Raw genomic sequence first — 16959 nt, 5'->3', positions numbered from 1 at the left:
GACCCCAAAAAGGTTTAACAGTATTTAAATCCGTCAGGGAATCAGCATTCCCAAGAGGTTAAGTATCTTAATGTACTCTAATTGAGTAGTTGAATATTGAGTAATTTGATTAGTATAAGGCACTTATTACTTAACTTTCTATTAGTACTGTTTTGACTATTAACTAATAATAATAATAATAAATTTTATTTAATGGGCGCCTTTCAGACATCTCAAGGACATCTTACATAGTAATCGGAATAAAAACATATAATCGGAATAGAACAGGTAAAAAAGACATCACAGAGACACAAATTAAAAACAGAATTCAATCCAAAAACAGAAAATCAAAAACACAGTGTGAAGAGAGAGCAGCGGCAGCCAAAGCGCACCAGCGTCCACTCTCCCTTCACGGCAGCCATCTTGGACACAGACCTACAGGACTACAATTAGACAAAAAAATCATCCCCCCACAGTCAGTGAATTTATGACAACTTATTGATTACAAATGCCGTTGCACACAGACAAATCTCCTTCTCTCTCTCTCCCTCCCTCTCCCAATCACGGCCTCTCCAAAACTTGCCAACCCAGTCTCTAAACTTACCAAGACTTTCAAAAACTTACTCAACACTTTCCAACACTTTCCCAACCAATTTCCCACATTCGTTCTCTCTCTCCCCCTCTCTCTGCCCCTCTCCCTTAACCCTATCCCTCCCTCTCTCCCTCTTCCATTCCCTCTCTCGCAAAACTTTCTGCAACTTCCTCTAACTTACTCTCACTTACATTTCCTCTCACTACCTCTCCCTCCATCCCTCTCCCTCTCTCTCTCTCTACTTCTCTACCCCTAGCCCTCCCCCTCTCTACCTCTCTCCCTCTCTCTCAGTCTCTCAATCTCTCAGGTTCTTTGCTTGACATATTAACCGACTTTGGGTCAGTAGATTTATAACAACATATTCCTTATAAACACTGTATAAATGAATATAATATTCCTTATAAACACAGTATAAATGAATACAATATAAATGAATTATAAACACAGTGTAAACTCAGTATAAACACTGTATAACCCTCTTGATTATCATCACGACATAGTAACACAGTAACTTATCCTTGACGGGTAACGCATTATCTTGGGCGAACTTGAATGCTTCTCCGGATCGGTAAAAAAGTATTCAGTCGCTTTATAAGTAACTCGCAATTTGGTTGGATATAATAGGCCAATTCGGAGGTCTGGTATGTCCCTCAAAATAGCTCTTGACTTGGTGAAAAGTGCTCTTTTCTTAACAATTTCGGCAGGATAGTCTCTGAAGATTCGTATGTTTTTGCCTTCAAAAGTTAGGTTTCTGTTATTGGCAACTTTCTGCATAATGTCCTCGAGAACATGGCAGAGATGTACCTTCAGAATCAACTGTCTTGGTGGAACTGTACTGCCTGACCGGGCTCTCAGAGCTCTGTGAGCCCGGTCAAGTCCAGGTTTTTCATCCAGATTAAGTACATCTTGCAGTACTCGAAGATTTTTACCATGTTCTTTGCCTTCTTTCACTCCAGCAATCCTTAGGTTCTGACGTTTAGAACGCCCTTCCAAATCAAGACATTTTTCTGTCCTTTTGACAAGTAACCCAGTTAATGCGCTCCACCTCAGCCGTCAGCCTGTGTGTTGTCTCGGCATTTACAGCAGTAGTAGATTCCAATTACCGAATAGCCTTGCTTTGTTTTTTTGAAGTAGCAAGAATAGGCTCCAATTTACGGCTGATATCGGTTTCAAGCCTGTTGATTTCCCCTTGCAAGGAGGAATTCACCTCCTCTATACGGGCATCTATCTTTTCAATCTTACCACAGATTTCTGCCTCCCCAGCTGAAATTTCCAGCTTCACAGCTGTAAGTTGCTCACCCAGTAGTAGCAATGTTACAAAATTTTGAGATTTTAAAAATCAAGTCTGCAATTTATCCCATCAGATAAAGTATAAAAATAAGTTTAATTTGACACCTAATTCACTTTCATATCTCAAGTATTTAAAAAGTTATGGCCATTTTCATACTCGGAAATTAGCATCTTGTTCCCTATTGATTTTCTATGGACATAACAAAAAAGCTGTGATCGTGGACAGTCAAAAGTCCATAACTTTCTTAAAAATTAAGAGAACTGAATGAAATTTTCAGTTATCATAGATTGAAGCATTCTGAAACAAATATAAAATAATCTTACTTGGATGACCTGAAATTAAAGCATATAATTAGTTAGTTACCTAATTGTAGCTAATTCCAAACTTCAATTACTAGATCTAAACATCTATCCATTTCTTAATAAATGATTAACATTTTTAAATAGCCTAAGTGTCCAAATAATATTCACCAACAATTCACAATAAAACATGATTTTTAAATCTCATTTACATTAATTTATAGGCCAAATGGAAGGAATTTAGTGTTTAATTGCTGTAAATTAAAGTCCATTTAAATCAGCTTTCTAGTGGGATCCTGTGAACGCGCTGGTTTAGAACGTTCACATTGCGGTAGATTTGTGCCCTCAAATGCCCAGAAAAATACTGCGGGATATAATGGGCCCAAAATTAGCTACTCGCAACATTAAACTTTGTATAAAGGGATCTTAAGAAGCCCTTTTTAACGTAAAAATAAACAGCCTACCTTCCGTTTGCCCCTGTATGAGATCTGGCCCGTTGTCGGCGGTCGGGGGTTTAGAGGTTAATTTTTAACCTACTATAACAATTAAATAAAGCCCTTAAAACTAATAATAGCTCAAGCGAGGGAATCTTCCAGCGATTTTTCGTTAATAATTAACTAGGCTGAAAAACCTCGATTTGAACAGCCTAGGGAAAATCGCGTTTGAAACCCGCCCCCCTCTAAACGGCGCCAAAATCGCGCATACGGGCTGGGACAAATTGCAACATACCTACCAGTAGTGATTTGAAGTCCTCCAACACCAGAGGTTGTCTTGCTGCTTCATTTCAGGGGTGCTCCATACTTGAGGTCGAGACTTCTTCGGGGCCTTCCACTTCTTCTGCTTGCCGTTTCCTCTGTGGTACTCCAGGCAAGCGTCTAGGATAGCGTCTACCGGTCATTTAAAATACCGGAGTCGCATTCTGCTGACGTCACTTACGCGACACTGAACGTCTGCCGGTAAGTATTTTAAAATCTGTCCGGTTTAGGTTTCGGCGATTTTATTTTGGCGTTGAGCGGAGATGAAATGACGCACGTCCTAAGCCGCCATAGCGCCACCGGAAGTCCCCCTAATTAAAGTTGCCTTGCCTAATTAAAGTTGCCTTGCATAATTAAAGTTGCCTTGCCTAACTAAAGTTGCCTTGCCTAATTAAAGTTGTCTTGCCTAATTAAAGTTGCCTTGCCTTCTACATAATTAAAAGTCTAATCTTGACCACTTCCTGTTTGCATTTTAGATTGATTTTAGAAAAAACACTACAACGTATGGCAGTGATTTTTGGCCATCTTACTCAGTCCCCCTCCGCTCAACAGGTGCCGAGGATTTTTCCCATCGATGAAAAATAAAAGAGTTATTAGTGTTTAAAAATTGTTGAGATTCTCTCTCTTTTCAATCACGCCATGAAGGCCACGCCCCTTCTGGTGGGAGGGGGGGAGGGACTATAAAACCCAGGTGTGGGCATGGCTCAGTCTCTGCAAGATGGAGGAGGGAGAGGTCATGACTCGCTGTCTTTAGTGGCCTTGCACCCTGCTTGAAATGGTATGAAACTGCACTTGAATTTGGTGGCCCTGCACCCTGCTTGAAATGGAATTTCAAGGAATAGCCATGTCAACTGCCAGCCCACCAGCCGTGAGTGAGTGAGCTGCCAGCACAACAGGCTTGAGTGACTGAGCCGCCAGCCCAAGAATACATTCGGCCCACAATGTCCATACTAGCCCATCTGGAAACCAGTCCCTTCAGCCCACAACACCCATACTAGTAGGTATGTTGCAAAGCCTACCTGAAGCGTCTTTGAAAATCTGCCGCTGTGGGTGTGCGCGATTTTGGCGCCGTTTAGAGGGGGCGGGTTTAAAACGCGATTTTCTCTAAGCTGTTCAAATCGAAGATGTTCAGCCTAGTTAATTATTAACGAAAAATCGCTGGAAGACCCCGTCGCAAAAGCTATTATTAGGTTTAAAGGCCTTGAATAATAGTTATAGTAGTTTAAAAATCAATCTTTAAACCCGCGAGCGCCAGCAACCGCAGGGTCTCATAAAGAAAATAGCAGAAGTTAGGTTGTATATTTTTACATTCAAAAGGGCTTCTAAAGATCCTTTTATACAAAATTTAATATTGCGAGTAGCTCAATTTGGGCCCATTATATCGCGCAGTATTTTTCTCGGCATTTGAGGCACAAATCTACCGCAATGTGAACGTTCTAAACCAGCGCGTTCCACAGAGACCCACTGGAAAGCTGATTTAAATGGGCATTTATTTACAGCAATTGAACACTGAATTCCTTCCATTTGGCCTATAAATTAATGTAAATGAGATTTAAAAATCATGTTTTATTGTGAATTATTTGTGAATATTATTTGGACATTTAGGCTATTTAAAAATGTTAATCATTTATTAAGAAATGGATAGATGTTTAGATCTAGTAATTGAAGTCTGAAATTAGCTACAATTAGGTAACTAACTAATTATATGCTTTAATTTCAGGTCATCCAAGTAAGATTATTTTATATTTGTTTCAGAATGCTTCAATCTATGATAACTGAAAATTTCATTCAGTTCTCTTCATTTTTAAGAAAGTTATGGGCTTTTGACTGTTCACGATCACAACTTTTTTGTTATGTCCATAGAAAATCAATAGGGAACAAGATGCTCATTTCCGAGTATGAAAATGGCCATAACTTTTTAAATACTTGAGATATGAAAGTGAATTAGATGTCAAATTAAACTTATTTTTATGCTTTATCTGATGGGATAAATTACAGACTTGATTTTTAAAATCTCAAAATTTTGTAACATTGCTAATACTAGTGCTCCAGAAAGCCGTTTTTTTTTACATCTTCAACTAATTCCTTCTTATTATCTTCTCTCCAAATTCAATCTTAGACTATGCATTATCTTTTTCCATTCCTACATATACTCAGCACTGTTCAAAAAAATATTTATTCAGACAGGATTCAATTACTTTCATTTTGTGGAAGTCTGCTTCATGTATTATATTGAAATAAATTTGATATTTTCCAGTGCCTGTGAAGCTTTAGAACTTTTAAGAAAAAGTTTACATCTTTTATTTCTTATTATTAGTAACTGTATGTACTATAGATGTCATAAGATTTTATTTTTACTGAATCTAAAAAAGATTGTAAATCAATGCAGATTATCTTTTCAATTTTGTGGTAATATTATTGGTTCTGAAAGTAAGCATACTTTAGTTCCCAGCACTTCTCCCTTAGACATACTGTCAAATGTATTTCTTACTGGGAATTTGCTTATCTGACCACAGGCAGTCCCATCATCTTTGACCTCCCATTTTCAAGTTACCAAAAACATCATACTTGTAGAATTCCAATGTGCTGTAAAAACAATTTCTTCAGAAACGTTCTCATTTTGGTACGTTTATAAAAGCAAATTAGTTTTATGCTGGAATTCTGCAATAATAACAGATGGAGAGAATTATTCAACTTGGATGATCAGCCATGATCATATTGAATGGCGGTGCTGACTCGAAGGGCCGAATGGCCTACTCCTGCACCAATTTTCTATATTTAAGGCTGCATTTGTGCAGGTAGAAACAAAGTCAAGGACCCAAGATATCAGGTGATCCATCCAAAATCTAGCTGTTCCTCTCCATTAATGCTGGCACTGGTTTTTTATTATTGTCATCTGTCTCTCTCAAAGATTGTAGCTTTTTCTCGTTTTGTTACAAGTAGGCTATCTTATTTTTAGTCCGTTAATTTATATGCAGAGGCGATGGAGGCAAATAAATGCACACGATTATGACTGAATATTAACTAACTAAAACATTACAGTTTACTACAGTAGAATTGAGATAATTCCCTCCCATCACAAGGGCTGCTTCTCTATCAGCACTTTGTCATATCGGAGGTTCTGGGTTAGGCCACAAGAAATTGCAGAGTTTTAAATGTAACCCTTCAAACAGACCAGACTTTCCACCACTGATACCATCTACACTTCATGCTGCTTCAGAAAAGCAGCCAACATAATCAAAAACATTACCCACCGTGCTCATTTCTTCTCCCTGCACCCGTCTGGCTGAGGATACAACAGAAGCTTGAAAACGATCACTATCAGATTCAGGTACAGCTTCTTCCCTTTTGTTATCAGGCTTCTGAACTGTTCTTCCATAAGCTGGGGAACTGTCCGATTCACCTCTACCCCATTGTAGACATTGGAATATGTCAGAGCCAATGCGCTATAATGCTGAGAATTTCATTCTGCACTATGTATCTTTCCCTTCGCATTATCTATTTTACTTGAGTTTGACTGATTTTATTTGCGTATAGTTTATCTAATCTGTTTTTTATAGCAGGCAAAATAAAGCTTTTGGTAAAGCTTTCGGTACACGTGACAATAATAAACCCAGACCTATTTCTAATAGTCACTTGCTGCTGTGCAGGTCTGCTGACTTTATTTATCCCTATAGCTTCTCCCTATAGCTACAACTTCCTATAGCTCAGGCCCTCGAGTCCTGGCAATATCCTTATTAATCTTCTCTGCACACTATCCAACTTAACAACATCCTTCCTATATCAGGCTGACCAAAACGGAACACAATACTCTAATGTGGCCTCACCAATGTCTTGTACAACTGTAACATGGCCTCCAAACTTCCCAGAGCCATGCCTTTCACTATGTTGGTCCTGCCCTGATTTGACATTCGTTTTTTAGAAGTATTTAACTAATGATGTGCTTTAAGTATCAGTTCTTGGCACTGATTTATTTAAAATTTATATTAATGGCCCAGCGGACGGAGCTGAGGGTAAGCCAGGATTCTAATATAGGTGTGCAAACATGCTGTGATGATGATATTGGAACTTTGTAACAGAACATAGTGAGATTAAGTGAATGGGTGGAATAGATTTAATGTGGGAAAATGAAAGGCTGTGACTTTCGGGAAGAGGAATGGTTGAACACTGATTTTATGCCACCCTCAATTCCAGAGCCTGGAATTTTGTCCATTTTTCCAGACCAATAAAGGTCACATGATAATGAAACAACATTATATCCCTGTCCCACTAATGACACCCCTCCCGTGTTACTAAAGCACCATGGAGTGCCAGAAACTTTAAAACAAAACAAATATAAAATGTAAGCTGAATATGAATGGAATGATCTGCCAACACATCCCCGGTCCCTAGCCATTTAGAGCCCCAACTTCCAACCCCACTCCCACATGCAAGGTGCACCAGCGAGCCCCTCGCACCTGCTGCTGTTTCTTGCTGTCGGCGGTGGCTTTATCTGCTCCTCACTCGATCCCCACCGCCTGCTTCTCCCGTTGCTCTGAATCTGGCAGTCAGCCTCTTCCCCCACCCCACTCTCCTCCCCCCACCATCACCGTCTTCTTCTTCTCCCCCGGAGTCGCTGACATACTCCACCTTGGAAGCGACAGCAGGTGAGAGGGGAGGGTGCCCCACAGTGACCGAGTGCATCCTGTCATTGACAACGGCCTGAATAAAGTGCTATCCCCAGGGGTTACAACGTAAGCTGCAACAACAGGCATGTAAACCGGTGAAGAAGGGTTTGCTGATGTAGAGAGAAAATTTATAGTAAATTCTCGTTATGACAGACCATAGAGGAGGGAGTGGTGTCCGTTATTGCCAATAACTACAGATGATGATTAATTGACAAATGGACACAAAGTGCTGGAGTAATACAGTGGGTCAGGATCTCTGGAGAACATGGATAGGTGACATTGGGACCCTTCCTTAGATTGATTCAGTCGGTTGAGTTACTCCAAAACTAGGCACCAATGCCACTGGTCTGCACCAGCAAACCCTTCTTCACCAGTTCGCATTGTAGCCCCCAACAGATCACACTTTCTTCAGGCCGCTGCCAATGACAGGATTTGCTCGGTCACCGTAGGCCTCCCTCCCCTCTCACCTGTCGCTTCCAAAATGAAGTATGTCGGCATCTTCGGGGGAGGAGGAGGCGACGGCATCGGTGGGGTGAGGGTGGGTAGGGGAAGAGGCCAACTGGAGAGACATGGGAGAAACAGGCGGCGATGGTCAAGCAGGTAGTGGATGAAGCTATTGCCGACAGCAAGAAACAGCAGCAGGCGAGGGGTTCGCTGGTGCACCTTACGAGTCGGGACGGAGGCCGGGGCCGGAGAACGGTGGGAGCTGGGGATGGGTCAACAGGTAATCCCATTCACATTCAGTTTACAATGCCATCTGAGGCTGTTCAGGGAATTTCAATAGAGCTCTCGTAATTTTGTCCGGATTATAGGGGGGCGCGGACCATCTGTTGTGGAAAAATCGATGCTCAACCTGCAGCAAGATATTGCAAATGAGTGCAGTATAGAGAAATCTGTGTGCACTTATGTATGAATTGTTAGCAAGCAGCTGCAACAAGTAGGTAGACAAAAATACTGTAGAAACTCAGTAGGCGAGGCTGCATCTATGGAGCCAAGGAAATAGGCAACGTTTTGGGTCGATGCCTTTCTTTGGACTGATGTGAGGGTGGAGGGGTGGGAGGAAGAGGTGGAGCCAATGGGCTGAGGGAGAGCTGAGAAGGGGAGGAGAAAGTAAGGACTACCTGAAATTAAAGAAGTCAATGTTCATGCTGCTGGGGTGCAAACTGCCCAAGCGAAATATGAGGTGCTGCTATGCTCCAATTTATGGTGGTCCTCACTCTGGCCATGGAGGAGGCCCAGGACAGAAAGGTCGGATTCAGAATTGGAGGGGGAGTTGAAGTGCTGAGCCACCAGGAGATCAGGTTGGTTATTGCGAACCGAGCGGAGGTGTTCGGTGAAGCGATCGTCAAGCCTATGCTTGGTCTCACCGATGTAGAGCAGCTGACATCTAGAGTAGCGAATGCAATAGATGAGAGCTGACATCTAGAGCCTTCTCAGCTCTCCCTCAGCCCACTGGCTCCACCTCTTCCTTTCTTCCTCCGCCCCCCCCCCCCACCCTCACATCAGTCTGAAGACGGGTTTCGACTGGTTGTCTATTTCCTTCGCTCCATAGATGCTGCCTCACCTGCTGAGTTTCTCTAGCATTTTTGACTACCTTCGATTTTCCCGCATCTGCAGTTCCTTCTTAAACAGCTGCAACAAGTAGTTAGGCATATTAGCTTCTATTGCATAGGGGCTGGAGTTTAAAATTAGAGTATTGAAGGGACTTCACTAGGAGTATTGTGCAAAGTTTTGGTCTCCTAATGAAAGAACATTATTCAGTTGTCTATATTACGTTGCTAAAGAAGTCCGATCTGTATTCTTTGGGATTTAAAAGAATATGAATGTTTATTAAACATACAAGATAATATGAGAGGGTATGTGGTGACGTTGCATGTCGGGACCTTACTTTAGACTGATTGGCGGGGTACAGGTGTGGCACAGGGCAGTGGGGAGAAAGAAAGGAGCGGGAGGGGATAGAAGGGTGGGGGGGGGGGGGGGGGGGGGATGGATGGTGGGAGGGTGGGGGCGGTGGGTTGTAGTTACCTTAAATTGGAGAATTCAATGCTCATACCGTTAGGTTGTAAGCTACCCAAGCCAAATACGAGGTGCATATTGATCCAGTTTGCATGTGGTCAGATTGAGGATATTCTGCTTGGGTAGTTTACAACACAAAGGTAATTCTCCTATTTCTGCATAACATATAATTGGTAATTGATTTCTTAAAAAAGATTTTAAAGAATGGGAGGAAATGGCTTTGTGATGAAAGAGTTTGAGTATGGTGTCTTTTAATATTTTAACATTTGCAATGGAGTGGATTTAATATGTGTTTACAGTATAGTTTCTGTGTTTCTGCATTAATTTTGTTAGGTTAATAAGAGAAACATGTTTTTGTAGTTTATGGAGATTCTTCCCCTTAAAATAACAATGGTGAGCATATGTAAATGAACATATTTATTGGATCATCTTCCTTTGAAGTCAGTTATTTTGTATGAATATTATTGATTTATTGATGCTTATTGCAAATATTTTAAGTAAAAGTGCAAGTTTGATGTAAATTATCCAGTCAGTGAAAGAATGTATTGATATTTTTGCAACACGTCTGTGTAGCAAAGTAAAGGGCCTGTCCCACTTTCACGACCTAATTCACGACTTCTGCCGAGTTTGCCCTTGACTCAAACTCGCAGCATGGTCGTAGGAGGTCGTAGGTAGGTCGTAGCAGGCCGTGATGCTAGTCGTAGGTACTCGTGGCATCAAGTAGGTCGGGGCGTTTTTCTAGCATGATGAAAAATGTCCACGAGTAAAAAAGTTTGTGAATTAGGTCGTGAAAGTGAGACAGGCCCTTAACAAGAAGAATCAAATCGATAAACAGAAAATGATACGATTAATCTATTGTCAGGGCTGTCACTTAACTTTTTTTCCCTGTTGCCAGCCGGGCAACCTTGGCAGCTTTTTAAGTTGCCAAATGACAGTTTAGGTGGTCATTTAAGATGGTTTGCATGATGCTTGCGATAATGTGCTCGGATGAAGTGTGTAGTTACCAGTCCGAATTATGCTCAATGAAGCATTCACATATTATTTCTGCTTCAAATAAAGTCATAAACTAAACATATTCACTAATCAAGACATGATATATCTCACAATGACATGCAGCAAAATTATAAGACAGTATCTCAACTCTTTTTACACATTGCAATTAATGCAATTTCCATTAGTTCTTTCCACTTGCAAACTAAAATATGGTTGGATTATTCAGTTTATGATCAACCTGTGTCAATAAATCCTGAACGATGGTAACATATATGCTTAACCATGCACACTACAGATTGATGCAAGCATGCTTTCTGTGAAGGACTGAAAATTACCATGACATGGCCATAGCATGGGTCGTTATTGCTATTGGTACAGAAACACTTTCGCTACCCACATAATTTATCCACAACAAAATATACAGGTTGCAAGGACATTTCTATAGGCATTTTATGATAATAGCTGTTAAAACCGACTATACCCATCTGACAGGTTAAACATTACACTAACTGACAAGAGATGGCCAAAGGACATAACTGCAGCAAATGTTCTTTTGGTAATATGTTTAAAGGTGTCAAAACGCCACATTACCAGACATTCAGATTAGATGTATTTGTTGTGAACTACAATGAAGATACCCAGTTTGTACACACCAGATTAAATTTTTTTTATTGATAAACGCTGTTTCCATCATTCCCACTTCAGAATTAATGCTAAAATTTCAACTGAAATATCTCCTGACCAAATTTGTGATGTATATGATCGACTGTCGAAGTAAAACCTGGATAAATCCAACGTATAGTTGTGAATGTTGCTCATTAAATAACTACAGTACTGATACTCCATATTAAGAGCATTGATTTGCCATTAAAATGAATTCTGTAATAACGTGTCAACGGTAGCAGTGACAATTGAACACTGCGGTTTTAATGTTTCACGTGTTCACAATTTAATTAATCCATCTTTATGGACTAAAACAAATAATAACATTGGGAATTAAAACACATTTGATTGCATTCCGTTATCAAACATAGTCAATGTTCGCTCTGAAGACATTTCCAGCAGAATAGGGTCAGGGAGGGGGGTGTGTGTGAATCAGTGCAGGGTGGATAGATGGGGGGAGGGGGGGGGGGGGGGGGGGGGGGGGGGGGGGTTGGGGGGGATTTAGAAGGCAGTGCGGAATGGATGGATTGAGGCAGATGAATTAGTACGTGTTGGTTGGAGTAGGTAAAATTGTGAGGGGAGAGCACGGGGGATGTCAGTGGTGTTGAATGGGGGGGTTCAGTACGGGATGGATGGGGGTAGACAAAAGTGCTGGAGAAACTCAGCGGGTGAGGCAGCATCTATGGAGCGAAGGAAATAGGCAACGTTTCGGGTCAAGACCCTTCTTCAGACTGTTCCCCCCATTCTTCTTGAATGGGAGGATCAGTATAGGATGGATTGGGGGGTGGAGATCAGCGCAGGATGAATGGGGGGGTGGGTCAGTACAGTGTGGATCGGAGGGTCTGTGCAGGATGAATGGGCGATCACTATAGGATGAATGAGGGGAAGGTGCAGGGTAAATGGAGGGTGGGTCAGTACGGGATAAATGCGTGGATTAGTACAGGATGGATGGGGGATCAGTACAAGATGGATGGAGGAGAAGTGCAGGATGGATGGGAAGGGGGGGTAAGTACAGGATTAATTGGGGGACCAGTGTAGGATGGATGGGGGGGGGGTGGCAGGAGAATCAATGCGAGGTGGATAGGGTGATCAGCGCAGGATGAATAGATGGGTGGGGGGGGGGGGAGATGAGGAGGGGAGCCCAGGGGATGTCAGTGAGGACTGAATAGAGGGCAGAATGGGGATCAGTGCGGGATGGAGAGGAGGGGTCCCTGGATGGTGGGGGTGGGGGGGGTGGAGGGGGGCGTACGAGAGAGAGAGAGAGAGAGAGAGAGAGAGAGAGAGGGGGGTGGCGAGGTGGGGATTAAGGAAGGTCAGCGCTCCTCGGACAACATCGCCCCGCTGCCTTGGCCGTCCCTGACCATTGCCAAGTGCCACCGCCAAAAGGGGAGGCGGTTGGGATCTCCTCGCCACCGCCTCCCCTCCTCTGCCAGCCAACAGCAAGGTGCTGGGCCGAGCGGTGCAGCTCAAAGATCCTATAGCTATAGGATCTTTGGTGCAACTGCTTCAGAAGGGTCGGAGCGAATGATGGACCCTGCACAGCGGCAGCAGCGGCCGCGAAAGCGGCTCCATCTCCTCCTCCCTGATAGCGGCCGCTGCTTGCAAATCCACTAACGGCACTTTCAAAACAAACCCTCCCGAGGCCTCCCCCTCCCTCCCTTATCCCGGCCTTGGCTTGTGGTAGGGTTTGTTTTGAAAGCGCCGTTAACGGATTTGCAAGCAGCGGCCACTATCCGGGAGGAGGAGGAGATGGAGCATTGTGCCGTTGTGCGGGGCCCGTCATTCGCTCCGACCCTTCGTCACCCTGCACCTAGTATCTTTGCCCCTCAATACAGTCGTCGCCGACATGAAACGTTCCTTTTATCCAGAGATGCTGCCTGACCCGCGGAGTTACTCCAGTTTTTTGTGTCTATCTTCGGTACAAACCAGTATCTGCAGTGCCAAGCTGGGCAAAATGATTCGGCGTTTAGGTTGCCCGGCGGCACTTTGGGTGGTCAATGGCACCCGGGCAACCGCTAATTACGTGCCCTGATTGTGTTAAGTAATTTAACATTTTTAACAAGGGTAGACTGCAGATCATCCTATGCTAGCAGCAGAGCCTGGATTGTTCATTGCAACTGAGAAAAACTTTTGATTTGAACAGAATTGTATGGAGAATGGTAATGACTGCTTCCCACTTGTAGGCCCAAAACTACAGGAGTGAGTGAGTGTGGGAGTGAGGTAAAGAGCAAATGACTTTGGTTTGAATAACAATACTAATACTAAATGTCACATTCTGATTTTTTTTTAGTAATATGCAGCTTTCGAGCTTCAGTGCCTCAAGGGCTTGTGCTGGAAATTGGAGAAACTGTTCAGATTTTGGAAAAATGTGAAGGTAAGATTATCAGAATATGCTATATTTATGGCTTCTTATCTTTGAAAATGGGTGTTTAAAACAAAAGTATAAGCATTTCCTAAGTATTAGGTGTGGTTTATGTAGATGCAAAAGTTTAATTTAATTTGCATCTTGAGAATTTCTCAATAACGCCCGTAAAATTGTTACTCACTTCAAAGATGTAATTTATTATATAAAGCCATACAGAAAAGTCAATAGCTTTATGTTGACTGAATTATGAACTTTCACTGACAGGCCTGTATTCAATCTTTAATTGCTCTTGAAAATATTGGTGAGCAACTTGATTGAACTTGGTCCATATTTGAAGGTATTCTTACACTTCTGTTGGGTAGTTTTGTTATTTAAACCCAGCAACAATGTATTTTAAAGCCTGGATAGAATGTTGTTTAAAGGATATATCTTTAGTGCCAATGTTCCTTCAAGTGTCTGCCCTTGCCTTTCTAGGTAGTCTTAAATGTGCTGTGGGAGAAACCTTGGTATAGTGTATCATATAGATGACATTGCAGGCTTGCGTGGTTGTGCTGTTTAAAAGAATAAATGTTTAGACAATAGACAAAGACAAGAGACAATAGGTGCAGGAGTAGGCCATTCGGCCATTCGAGCCAGCACCACCATTCAATGTGATCATGGCTGATCATCCCCAATCAGTACCCCGTTCCTGCCTTCTCCCCATATCCCCTGACTCCGCTATTTTTAAGAGCCCTATCTAACTCTCTCTTGAAAGCATCCAGAGAACCTGCCTCCACCGCCCTCTGAGGCAGAGAATTCCACAGACGATGACTAAGGTGCTAATCAAGCAAGCTCCTTTGTCCGGGACGATATCAAGTTGATTAAATGTTAAGCAGATCCAGACAAGTGGAAATAATTTTACCAATGTTTCATAGAAAGTTTTTCGGGTACCAGGAAATGAGTCAGTCAATGTAGGATGCCTAGCCTCTGTACTTCTGTAGATCTTTAATCATAAAGAGAATCAAGAGATATGAGAATAGTGCAGGAAAGCCGACTTCAGCAAGCAATAATAATAATGCATTTTATTTATGGGCGTCTTTCAGGACTCTCAAGGACAACTTACAGATTAAAACAAGCAAATTATAAATACATAAATAAAACAAAACAAAAACAAGAAGTAGTAGGGACAGCAACACTACATAATTCGAAGAGAGAGCAGCGGCGGCTAGTCGCGCTAGCGTTCACTCTCACTTCCGGCAGCCATCTTGGTAACAGAACGATCAAAAACACATTTTAACATGAACATCCACAGTGACTCCTACACATTCCTCACTGTGGTGGAAGGCGAAATAAAGTTCAAGTCCTTCCCTTTGTTCTTCCTCGGTTGTGGGCCTCGAGCCCCCGTTGACTGGACGATCTTGACTCCCGTAGCCGGCGGCGTTCGGGCCCTCTGCGTCAAGGCGATCAGCTCACGCATCGGGGGGGGGGGGGGGGGGGGGGATGTCAGCACCCCGGCGCTGGATCAGATACTTGACAATGGTAATGCCATTGAATATCAAGGACAGGTCATTGTTTGGCAAGTGTGAAAGTGAACATTACTTGTTACTTATCAATCTTTGTTTGAATCCAACTTGTTTTACTATTTTAACTTTCTAATTTGCTTTGGAAATGTTGTGTTACCCAATCTGTGCATTTGTCTTTTTCAGAGATGCATGTCCCATACATGACTCTTTTAAAATACTACAGTATATTTTGCTTGAAACCAAAGATTTTTAGTTTTTCTCCTGAATACAGCCGTATACAGCTCATAATCCTCCGACATTTTCGCCAGCTCCAACGGGATCCCACCACTAGCCACATCTTCCCATCTGCCCCTCTTTCTGCTTTCTGCAGAGACCGTTCCCTTAGCAACTCCCTAGTTAACATCCTTTCCAACCCAAACCACCCCCTCCCTCGGCACCTTCCCCTATGGAGATGCAACTCCTCCCTCGAATCTATCCAGGGACCCTGACAGTTCTTTCAGATGAGTCAGAGGTTCACTTGCACCTCCTCCAACCTTATCTATTGTATCCACTGTTACATATGTGGACTTCTATATATTGGCGAGACCAAGCGCAGGCTCAGCGATCGTGTCGCTGAACACCTTCACTCGGTCTGCCTCAGCCTACGAGATCTCCCGGTTGCCAAACACTTTAACTCTCCATCACATTCCCATACTGACCTTTCTGTCCTGGGCCTCCTCCATTGTCAGAGTGAGGCCAGATGTAAATTGGAGGAACAGCATCTCATATCTCATCTCATATTTTGCTTGAGCAGCTTACAACCCAGTGGTATGAATTTGATATTAACCAAGTAACCCTTACATCCTCTCTCTCTCCGTCCCTCCCCGACCCTAGTCATCAGACTAGTTTTACTGTTATCCTGTTGAACTCTTCTGTATACTCGAAATCACCTATCCCACAGCCAACAATGGCCTATTGTGTGTCCCTCATTTCCTTGATTATCATTGCTTTTTGCATATCATCCATTCATTTCTCCTGTCTATATCTCTTGTTCCCCTTTCCCCGAACTCTCAGTCTGAAGAAGGGTCTCGACGCAAAACATCACCTATTCCTTTTCTCCAGAGTGCTGCCTGATCCGCTGAGTTACTCCGGCCTATTGTGTTTGTCTTTGGTTTAATTTTTTGTTGATTCCCACCCAATCACCTGGACAGGCTAGTTTTCCAATACAAGGTCCAGTATGGTCCCTCTTCTTGTTGGACTATTCACACACCGTTTAAAACAACTCTTGGATGCATCTAACAAATTCTTCCCCATCTATGTTTCTTGCACTAAGGAAGTGGCAGTCAATATTCGGGAGGTTTTAGTTTCTCACTATGCCATTGCTTTTCTATCTTTCTATATAATATGTCAACATATCTATACACATAAGGGAACTGCAGATGTTAGTTTACAAAAAAATACACTAAGCGCTGAAGTAATTCAGCAGATCAGGTAGTATCTCTGGAGAACCTAGATAGGTGACATTTCAGGTCGGGACCCTTCTTCAGACTGATTGTAGTAGGTGGAGCAAAGCTGGAGGTGGGGCAAAATCTGGCAAATGATAGGTAGATATAGGTTTGATTGGCAGATGGTTAGACAATAGCAGAGATGAAGACACAAGTGGTTGTCTTGGTGAGTAGAGATGTGAAATGTGAAGCCAGAAGAAGGGATATAAGTGGAAGAGGATGGGGGAAAGGGAATGAGGGGAGGGATAGTGGATGAAATGGATGTGTATCCAGGTGGGGCACAGGGAAGAGTGGGGGGAAAAGGTGTGATTGTTTGTTAGTTGCATAAAATTGGAGAATTTAATGTTCATACC

At 42.6% G+C, this 16959-nt stretch overlaps 1 protein-coding gene across 5 annotated transcripts in view; it reads left to right on the top strand.

Annotated features, from left to right (window-relative positions):
- The window catches only part of dock3 (dedicator of cytokinesis 3), a 366678-nt gene that overhangs the window by 26509 nt on the left and 323210 nt on the right, over positions 1-16959 (top strand). For all 5 annotated transcript variants that reach the window (XR_004414644.1, XM_033036842.1, XM_033036845.1 and 2 more), the window contains exon 2: positions 13546-13629. Coding sequence is in view for 4 of the 5 variants with exons in the window: in XM_033036842.1 (XP_032892733.1) it covers positions 13546-13629 (84 nt within the window). In the remaining variant the exon portion in view is untranslated. The remainder of the gene's footprint in view (positions 1-13545; positions 13630-16959) is intronic.

Source organism: Amblyraja radiata, chromosome 18 (genome assembly GCF_010909765.2).
Source record: "Amblyraja radiata isolate CabotCenter1 chromosome 18, sAmbRad1.1.pri, whole genome shotgun sequence".
NCBI lineage: Eukaryota > Metazoa > Chordata > Chondrichthyes > Rajiformes > Rajidae > Amblyraja > Amblyraja radiata.
This window is presented reverse-complemented; position numbering and strand designations above follow the sequence as displayed.